This window comes from Melozone crissalis, unplaced genomic scaffold, assembly GCF_028551555.1.
Source record: "Melozone crissalis strain CALT ecotype California unplaced genomic scaffold, PUWL_Pcris_2 ptg000036l_1, whole genome shotgun sequence".
Classification (NCBI taxonomy): Eukaryota; Metazoa; Chordata; class Aves; order Passeriformes; family Passerellidae; genus Melozone; species Melozone crissalis.
In genome coordinates, this window is record NW_026535814.1 from 10,970,870 (window position 1) to 10,982,030 (window position 11,161).

At 37.2% G+C, this 11,161-nt stretch overlaps 1 protein-coding gene across 1 annotated transcript in view; it reads right to left on the bottom strand.

Moving 5' to 3' along the window:
• SLC1A3 (solute carrier family 1 member 3) overlaps positions 1-10,425 on the bottom strand; it is a 63,164-nt gene extending 52,739 nt beyond the window's left edge. Inside the window, exon 1 of the mRNA XM_054283383.1 lies at positions 10,151-10,425. Coding sequence (XP_054139358.1) covers positions 10,151-10,331 — 181 coding nt within the window. The 5' untranslated portion in view covers positions 10,332-10,425. The remainder of the gene's footprint in view (positions 1-10,150) is intronic.
• Positions 10,426-11,161: the final 736 nt, after the last annotated feature.

The window sequence follows — 11,161 nt, forward strand, 5'->3', positions numbered from 1 at the left end:
AGAATGAAGAGTTTTCACTGCTGGCACTGAAGCAGACTGTTCTTAATGGAATAGGGACATTATTCATTATTTCATCCTCAGACAAGAGACTTCATTGAAAGACAAACTATGCCTAGTTTATGTACTCTTGCTAGTCTCTGAGCTATATTAAAAAAATACTTTTAATGCAAAAAATAACAAATAATTCCATGAACAGGAATAATATCTTACTATGCATATATAAAAACTCAGACATTCACAGTATATATCAGACTATATTTTATGTATTATTGCTTAGAATTAAGGTACTACTCTGTGCTTTACAAAGTTACTATAATAGCTGTTCCTTTCATGCCTGGCTTTACTTTGCTGCTTCATGTTCATGACTAAAGTTAATGTATTTACTCCTATAAAATATAGATAAAAACAGATAAGAAAGCTGCTCTCTCAAAGTTTATAGGGTACCTTTCCTGCTTTACATTTCTTTCTTTACTCTTTTTCTTTGGCTGCAAGTTGACATATTCCTTACCAGCACTGAATTCTACTTTTCCCTACTGTGGTTTCAGCTGCTCATCCATATTATTTTGTCTTTTTGACAGTATAGCTACACAAAAGAATTGCAGACTGAGAGACTGAGACCACTGAGGTCCAAGAACTTCATGCAAACATTCACAGACAACAGACCTCTATTCTGAGGAACTTCTGGCATAGTTTGGCAGATATCTTGAAGCTGGATATATACGGTTGCCTTTGTTTTTTTTTTAATTCCAACTTAGACACACACTACAAAGAGTTCATTTTAGGCTGGACTATCTTGATATGCAGTTAAGCACCATCATTAGGAGGACATTCAAATTATGCATACATATCCCTGTGGAGCTAGTCCACCTTTTAATTCCTACAAAACCACCTGTTAATTTAGCTTAGCGCTGATAGTCTAAATCTGTAGATGACTTGTTTGACACTGAGGTTTAAGTATTTTGTTGAATCAAGATATGGCCATGCCAGGACTATCTGGATTATGGAACATATGGCAGACTTAGTTAAAAAATTTCTTTTTTGTCCAGTATTTTGCTGAGACATGCAAACAACCAGGATAGACTGAGAGGCAGCATTTCCCCTTGTAGAATATTTTTGCCAAATCAGGTGTAAGCTTCACCACAACACTTTTTTTAATGTTTGAATTTTTTTTGGTGAGTTCTTTCCATAAGAAAATCAGGCTCATGGCTGAAGTTCATGGAATCATGTCACCATTTTCTTAAAAAGATATCTGGGATGCTTTCAGTCCCTCACTGTTTGATTATGAGCCACTTCATCCCTGAAATCCTCAGTATGGCTGTGAAACTATTCACAAATAGAACCCTCCATCTATTTCTTTTACTTGCCAACAGCCCTTTCCAAAACATTAATTTCCAGAAGTGTTTAATTTCAGTTGATTAAAATGATGTATCATGCCTTACTTCTTGTGAGCTAACTCATCTTGAAGATACATTGTAGCATATTTATTAATTTAGACCCAGCCTCCATACAGGTAATGACACCTCTTTTCCAACTGTTAGGTGTTATTCTGAATGGTAGAATTTTCCTATCTTTAAGGTCACAAAAATGGCACAGGGAAAGTTGCACCTGGAATAATGCTTAGTTACACAGTAAGTACCTGAGTCCAGACTATGACCTTTTAATTCCCTCCAGATAAAAAAAAACTTTGCTCTGGAAATCTATGAAGTTTATGGGCTCTACTGCATTTGCTTTAGAAGACTCCTCTGCTTGTGTTTTTCTCAGATCTGCCATGACCTAAACATCTATTTGCCTAATTCCAGGCTAAATCCTGAGGGACTAGCAACTGAACACAACTGTCACACAGAATGCACAGAATCATCTGGACACACTCCCTGTGTCCCTGTTCTTGCTCCAAGTGCTGCTTCACAGCCTGGGGCTCCCTGTTACAGGTGAGCCTTTTAGTCATTGGGTTAAACACAATGCTGCCTTTTGCTCTCTTGGCATTTGCATGCATCCTTAGAAGTCTTACATTTCCCTCTACCTAAAACCACAGCTTAGAAAGGAATGGTGGAGTTGCCTTCTCCTGTAACTTGCTTTTTGAGAGGAAAAGAATAACCTAGCTCCTCAAGTGCTGCTAACAGCACTCCCACCTGGGCTTCTGCACCTCCACCGGGTGAAAATGTCTGGCATGGTCGTGACTCAGAAAGGAGTGGGAGTAGGAATGCAAGCCTGCTTGTTTGTTTGTTTGTTTGTTTGTTTGACTGCCTGTGTTCCTCCTGGAAGTTTTGGGCAGCTACATGCTTAGGTCATGTAGGGCTTGTGCAGCTACCCAGCTGAGTCTCCTTGCTCCAGCTCATGCACTAAAAAGAGCTCTGAGATTTAGGTTCCATGGGCAGCTTCCTTTGCTTGCACTTTGGAGTTTGAAGAACTTGATTGCACATCCGTATCTGTTTAATATATGGATTCCCAAGTCAAAAAAATTTTAAAAGACATCAAAATGCATGTAGTAGACTTACTTGTCAACTATCTTTGGTTAGTACTCCCAGAAATTCCCTGATTATTGGTCCTGTGTTACAAAGGCAATTCTACTCTTTTATTTTCATTTAGCCCTTGTGCATGGTAAAATCTAAGCATTTACTAGAGCCAGTTTGAGGGGCCAGATTATGTTGCAGTGTAAATGATGCTTAAAATTGAAGCCCCATCTTTTATAAATTTTGTTTTGAATAAATCAATTTACAGTTATACCAAGTTACAGTAAAAGGTGAAAAACAAGCATACACTTTGTAACTCTCAAGCTCATTTCTATTTATGGTCTTCTATCCATGCCAATAGAATATATGTACACATGCTAAATTTCAAGCAAGGTATTGCATTTTTTTAACGCAGAGAAGAGAAAGAGAATTCAAAAGGCAAATAAAACTCATGCTAAAGGAAAGGATATGGGAGAATAACCAGGAAATATGAGTAACAGTAACATTTAGTTACTATCCTGATTCTCCTCTGATCCTTCTAGCTTTCTTTGCCTCTTTTCTAGCATTTAATTATTTTCCTTTTCACTGTTGTGCAGCTCATCACACGTATTATTTTACTCTTTTATTTTAAAAAGTCCCATGAAACCTAGAATGAAGATAAGTTTCTCTTGTATGGGTTCTATAGGGTTACACACCATGTGGTTTCATTGTGTTGATTGAAAGTGTAGACCCTGGCTATACAACTTCAAGTCTGGTGGGTTGACATAATAAATGCAATAATCCAGCCTTTACTAAAATTTCTCTGAAATAATTTCCATTTATTCTTTTACTATTTTCCATAGTTTATTCCCTACTCTATACCATATACATATTTTGTATCCATTAATAATTTAAGACTTCTTGGTGAGGAGCTTAAGTGCTGTCTAATATATGTTGTAGACTCCACAGAATATTCTGTGAACAACAGAGATGGAGAAATTTATATGGGAGACAGCAATTTCTTATTGCTCCTCACTAAGCACTTTTTTAACACCAGTTGCACTGCCTTATTGCTCCGAAGCTCCAGTTAAACTGAATTGTAATATGCTGTGGAAAAAAAAAAAATTATGATCTATGCTAAATCCCATTGAATCATAGAACCAGAGGCTGGAACAGACCTCTAAGATCACCAAGTTCAAGTCTTAACCCAGCACTGCCAAGCCCACCACTAAACCACGGCCCAAAGTGCCACATCTGCACAGATTTTCAGTGTCTGCAGGGATGGTGGCTCCATCAGATGCCCTGCTTCCCAGGGCAGGCTCTTTCAGTGTTTGACAGCCCCTTCAATGAAAGAATTTTTCCCAAAATCCAAACTAGACACCCTCTGACACATCTCCAGACCTTTTCCTCTTGTCCTGTCCGTGTTATCTGTGAGAAGAGGCCAATCCCCACCTGGCTAAGGCCTCCTTTCAGGGAGTTCTAGAGAGTGAGAGAGTCCCCTGAGACTCCTTTTCTCCAGGAGAAAAGCTGCTAAAACCTCACAGCTCCCTCAGCTTTTCCTCACAGGACTTGAGCTCCAGACCCGTCCTCAGCTTTATTGTCTGTCTCTGGACTTGCTGCAGCACCTCAGTGTCTGCCTTGTTGTAAGTTTACTTATCATAAGATTACTGGGTTGTAATTAAAAATGAAATTAAATATAAAATTTTAAAGGAAGGCACAGTGAACAGAAGAACTTTAGAGGATTGTCAGAGGATATGCACAACTAAAGTGACCACAGGGATTATTTCATGGAGCTGGTGGTTGCAAAAGACCTGATTTTCCTTCAACAAGCATGAAAAATAATAAAATTAGCATATCTCAGCTATAGATCTAGATGTCTATGCTACACTACAGCACAAAGTGTCACAATGCCTGCATTTTTATCTTACTTTTTTTAGCAGCCTTTTCAACATCTAGAATATCTAGCCCCTTTGTTTATTTCTTTTTAATATTGGATTTATTAGTAAAGTTTTTCAAATGCACTTAAAGATAAGAATTTTATAAAAACATTTTTTCTATGATATCATATAATCCCTTGAAACTTTCAGATGCCTGGCTATTTCAAGGAATTTTGTCAGAATTTTGAGCTAAATGAATATTTTCAGGAATTAATGAACATACCATCTTCAGCCACACCTTCATTGTGGCCAGCTCAAAAGCATTTCATCTCCAATGACATCTTGTTCTAGCTTTACAAGTACCAGTAAGGATCTAACAATGTTAAATATTTATTCAGCATACAAATAACTGGTATCTTGCTTATGATTTTGTGCTGCCTTCCAGTCACCACAGCAATTATTGTCCCTGTCTACTGAAAAAATGGAAAGAGTTGGCAAGCCTTAATACCAGTTTATTCCATGTTTATGTGTCTTTTCTGACCCCTTTCAGGACTAACATGAAATTTTTCTTGAGAATCCTTGAGATAACTACTGTTTCAGTTGACCATACTCTAATGGCATTCAGAGAATTTTCTTGTAAAATCTCTGAGAGACCACATCCTAAATGCCCCACACTGTTACTGCCATGCATTTCACCTAGGAGAGCTTTGAATTTTGATTTGTTAGAAGCATTACTATGTAGATACATTTATTTTTAACTTCTAGAAAGAATTTTGAGGATCTCAACAGCCTTTTTTCAATCTGTATGAAGAGTGGAATGAATGAATGTTTCTCTCCACTGTTTTATGACCATTGAGACATTCTGCTTTTGAGCACCACTTTGCAAGTCCACTGATTCGACAGCTTAGAGTGCTAGGATAGAAATAAGCTGATACTTGGCTTGTAAAGATTTTGCATCTTTACTGAGCATTTATGCACAACTGTTCTCTCCAGAATGCTTAATTGTTATTCATGAGGTAGCCAAGTTTATTGTTGTTACTCTGTGCCATGTGTGGCAGTTCAACAATCATTGCTGTTTCATTTCAGTAACAACAAAATGAATTGTGGTAAGAAATGTGGATTGTGATAATATATTAACATTATTTTATTTTGCTGTTAAACTAGAGTACTGTTTGTATTTCACAGTCTGACTTTTACTGGTGTCTTCTTAATGGCAGAATTAAGGTTCTTTGAATTTCTATACTTTTTCTTGCTTTTCAAAAGAATCTCTTTTGGAGCTTTAAGTGTCACTCTGAGTTTTATGGTGCATGTTCATGCTTTTTTTCTTCCAAAATTATAGCTATTTTATACTTGAAAAAAAAGGTTTTGATTAGCAAATTGTTCATACTATTACTTAGGAAGGCTTTGTCACTCAGTGCGAAATCAATTGCGTTGGTCGGGTTCTTTAGGAGAGCCCTGAGACAGAGTCAGCCTCTGAGTTCAGCATAAAAATAATTAATTTCTCTTTAACTGTAGCTAAGTGTCTTGATTTTCTTGCATATATCTTATCTCTTTTTTTTTTTTTATAATCTCTCTCTTTATGCTTCAACTTATTCTTTTACCTAAAACTCAGGTCCCACAGCTGTTTCTCCTTCAGTGATGGATCTTCATTTTGTTCTCATGCAAATTTTACCAATCCTGCACTAGGATTTGTCACAGTGTTCAATGTCAATATATAGTGAAGTCAAATACTCTTCTCTGGGTATGTCAGCCTCACCCTTAAGTGGATACAGAAATCTGTCAATAGCAGAAAAGATGGTGCTTCAACACACAAGGCTGCTGTTTTTGTGGGAATTATCCGAGTTTTGTCTACCTACCTATCACAGACTTCACAGGTCTTTAAACTGTTGTTCAGACAGGGAGTCTCTGGAGATAGGAGAATCTCATACCCTGTGCTCCTTTGCGCAACTTTTCACTGTTTAGATATTTCAAGGGCTCTGTGGGTGTTTTGCCTTCTGTGTCACGAAGGATCCTTTCAAGGCTGTATTTATCTCTTTGCTTTCTCTCTTCAGGGAAAAGGGGCAAGGCCAGGCCTGTCTTCTTCCTGTTCTTTTAGCTAGTTTTTTTTTGGTAAACACTGGAAAGCTTTGGAATCTCCCACATGGTGCGTGCTGTTGCAGAACAGAGGTTGTCTGGGTTTATCTACATTTCACACCTATTGTGAGATTGCTGGCAATTACAGAAGCCTGGCTTCAATGACACAGCCAGACCTGCATTCCCTCTTCCCTTTGAGGAGACAGGGAGTCAGAAAACATGGATCCATCCCCCTCCTCCTTGAATGTCCCAGCAGACAACTGCAACATGCATATTCCCCTGGCAAAAGGATTTTAGCTAGTGAACTGGAGCTCAATAACTAAGCAGAAACTCCTTTTCATAGTATTTGCTTCACAGCCTCCTCTGTTTCAATTAAAACAGCATTTCACTGCAGGCAGCTTCCGAGGATCTCTGTACAGAGCAGTGCTCTGTATCTCAGTCCTGTCCTTCAGTACAAGTTCAGAACTCACAGGAAGATTCTTTGGCATTTAGGATCCTGCCAGAGTCTGGGTTCCTGTGCCATTTTTGAGAAAATAGGATGTGAGAATGAAGGCTGGCTGATAAAGGAAGTGTATCTGAAAGGAAGGAGTTTTTGGGGACAGGATGATGGTTCTGAGTAGCGTGGGAGAGCCTTAGATTTTGCCAGTAATTTGGCTAGCACTTCAAAGTTTGTGAGACTTCCTGCAGATTTTCCATGAGCCACCATGTTCCCTACACTACTCTCAAGTGTTCCTGGCCATTGTGATATTCTCAATTTACCAGTGGTCAGCCTCAAAAATTTATCTCGCAGGATTGCTCTCATCTACTAAGTCTTGGCAAGATTGACTACAGAAAATCATAGTATCTTTATGTGAGCAAGAAAAATGTGAAAAAATGGCATCATAATTCGCTTTTTGACTATGCTTTTCTCCAAGTTTCTTGAAGGGCTTGAGAAAAGTTTAAATTTCACTAAAAATATTAAAAATTTTTATGACAATGTGCTAGACAGATCCCATCTATGCAGAAGGTGTAGTCTGAAGGACATTCCATGCATTTTTATGGGAATAGGGAATAGTTCTAAGTATTTTTCAACATGAATTCTAGCTTCTTGGATCTTCATCACTATGTTTTTAATGAGTAATTGGCTTAGTATGGTAACAGCTAGTGAATTTAGTTTAGAATTTAGAATCTGAGTAACAACAGATGGCTATATAAATGTCTGTATTTCTCCTTGTCATGTGAATACCAGAAAAATCTCAACCTATTTGCAAAATATCTGTATACAACAGAGAGAATTGCAAGTTGTAGTTTCCCACTTCATAACAAAGGGCAAGTTCCCACTTCAACACAAGCTCAGGCCCCCACTATAAACTACAGTACTGGAACTAAGATAAGATCCTATGCACTTAACCTCTGCTGAAATCAATCCTGCTCAGCAAAGAAATAGGAAATGCTCTATTAAAAAAGGTTTTTTCATGTTTATCCCTTAGCTAAAGAGATGTGAAAAAAATGTCCCTGAAGAAATGTTCCTCACTCTAAATAAAACGTTTTCTTGAGCATGGTGTCTATGAAAACTTCTGGACTGACAGCTCTAAGAACTGTCATCTGTCTGTTAGATCACAGACATTAAACATTATTTCTTGTAAATTATTCAAACCTGGCTTGAGTATAGCTTGGTTTCCACCTAGACTCACATCCAAGCACCACAAATGGGAGAGCCAGTAGTGCTAATTGGTGGGTTAATTCTGCAACACTGATTATTGTCTCCTAGGGAGGGGATCAAGCCCACCATCTAATTTTCCACAGACCACCAAACGACTGAATGATGAGAACAACTTAGTCCTTGCCAAACCAGACAGATGGAGTTCCACCACTGAGTGTTTCCCAACCACTTCAGCCATCTGTTCCCTACTTCTGAGTACTTCCACAACAGCATAAAACTCTCAAAGGCCCCAAATATTACCTTTTTATAATCGATTAACCATGAAATTACTGCTCTAATCATATATAGGTACTGCAAAATTACACCAAAAATAACAGATGTAAGAAAAATTTTGAGCATTTTGTGATAATAACAAGATGACTTTTTCTTCTACATGTTATACTAGATATGTCTACAGGCTCATGAGCAGAACTGGAGCAGCCAGCTCATCCTAGGCTGCACATTTTCATCAGTTCTCCAACTTGTGTCCCAGTGCCAATTGATCCTCTGCTGTAGGTGGTAGTGGAGTAGTGGGCAGAGTGTCAGTAGTTACCTAAAATTATTTGGAACCAGCAATAACAGCAAAACCACTTGTCCAGTCCACATTTCATTTCCACATTGACAAATCTGTGGGAGTCCTACTGGACGTAGATGACAGAGAAAAAATTGCAAAAATAAATATTTTTTTTCACATGCTGTCTAGAAAAGTAACAATCAAAGAATTCTGTTCTTTGTGGCTGGACAGTTTTTCAAAACTAGGTTGACTTGCTCTGCCTTTTCTGACCATTGTAGATAAAAGACCTAATTTTTTCACCCTGATATTAATGGGGATTTTACATCTATAAAATTCTTAGTTAGGAATTAAAACACTTACTATAAAATGCTATTTTTAAATATCTGAAACCGAAGTTACTGCTTTAGCAAAGAAGTACTTTATTTTACCAATAGGCAAATTAATATAAATGTCTCCCAAGAAAAGACTATCAAACCTGAAATGAATTTGAAATAACAATGCTGATGTGGTATCAAGCAATTTCAATTCCTCTAAGAGTTGCAGAAGCACAGCAAGCAGACCTACATAGAACAGCACTAGTAAGGACATTAGGGCCTACAAAGGAAAAGGATATAGACCATTATCTTTAGGTGATTACGTATGGTTTTTCATCACCATCATGATCAGATTCACAATTTTATATTTTAAATGGGTCGAGAAAGTGAAACCCATACAGTAAAGACACTAAGTTCTTGCTCACCCTGTAAAGAGTGGTTATTTCATGAAATATGGTGTCACTTTGATAATCTCTAGTTAAAGAAAAATTATCTTAAGTGATCATGTGCTAATTTAAAGAAAAATTAGTTTTAAAAATTGCATGTTTTTCTCAGCAGATTCTCTTTCTAATGCTAATTCAAAGTATGTAGCAATATTTTGGTGCATTCCAAATCTAAAGGCTGTTTGATGTACTGGATTCCTCTCAGTATACTCTAAAAAGGCATTTAATCAGGTACTATCTTTCAGGCTTTTGAATAAGTAACACTGCCATTGTTGCCCGAATTGCATCTGAAAGATGCATGTGTAAGATTGTGAGTGGCTGAGGGAGAATAAGTTTAGGCTTTATCAGGGGAAAACTGAAAAGACTGAGGCTGTATTTATTTAATGCCTTCGCTTAGAAATGTCTCCTCATTTCGTTCATTGAGAGTTTCTGTTCATCATTGCAAAGTGTTAATTTTTTGATAGTTTAGGTGAATAAAAGTTGCTTCCTGAGCATTTTGCGGCAACTGGCTCTGGTAGGAAAAGATACAATTGAAAGCATTCAATTTTGTTATTGTATCTGATTCTTTAAGGGAAGAATTCATAAAACAGCTATTCTGGTTGGTTTTTCTCACCAAAATTCTTCTTAGGAATTACTAGAATAATTTAATGGCTCTTCCTTAAACTACATGAAGCTGTCAAAGCCAAAACTCTCCAAGCCAGAACATTCTTATCAGTGCAGAAGAATTTGGAAACTCATTTGTAATGCAAATCACCCAGTCACATCGTCATTGTCAAATGCACTGGAGAACAGAATATTCCTAATGAACAAATTACTCACCAAGAATCACAGCAACAACGGTGAAGAGCACAAAGGCATTCCTCATTAAATAACTTTTAACATCGTCCTTTGTTATGCTCTGCACTTTTTTTTTGGCCAAAAGAGTACGTTTCCGGACTCCTTGTTGAATTCGCTCCATCCTACTTCCAGGTTTTGGGTCTTCTCCGTTACCTTTAGTCATTTATCTTGCTGAAAGCTTTCTTTTATAATTAATTTCTGTCAGTATCCCTTCAGAAAAGTGGAGGACTCTTTTCAGTGGGAGTTACTGGAGAGACCTGCAAGACAAGAAATATCAAACACTGCAGTAAGATTTTAGGGGAATGATTAGCTACGTATTTACATAGGAGCAAATATTCTTCATGTTTCAGTAAAACTTGTATTGTTCTTAATATCTAAGCAGTTTTTGATGCAGAACCTCAATGACTTTGAAAGAAGGATTACATGCATGATCAGTTAAGAGTCCCATGTCTTCAGACATGAACTGCTGTCATGCTCTAAAACCCAGGAGTAACTTTTTTTAATATTTGCTATTGATACATAAATGTAAAATCATACAAATCATAGCAACTTAAGGAATAAGTTGCTCTCTGTCAGGCTTGCTTTTATACTTTTTATCAGGCCATTATTATTTGAAAAAAAAATCTAGCTCACCTTCACATTAACGATTTAAGAGAAATATTTTGCTCAAAATGGTACATTTAAATTGTTCTACATTTCAAATGTTTTTAAATGATTGAATGCATAGTCTCAATTCTTTCTTTTCACGTGGAAAAAGGCAGCAGCAATAGTTTATTTATCCCCCAACCACTATTTAGAAGATATGCCTTTGACAGCTTTATGTTGATAACATTCATCTTTTAGCTGTATAAACTACTCCGAGCACATCTGTAAAACATCAGAAGTAATATCCCACTTAACTTGTTGCTTCAGACAGCAATACCAGCTCACATTGCAGAGTAATGCTTAGCTTGTCCTGATTGCAGTTATGAGCATATTTCACAGAATCACAGA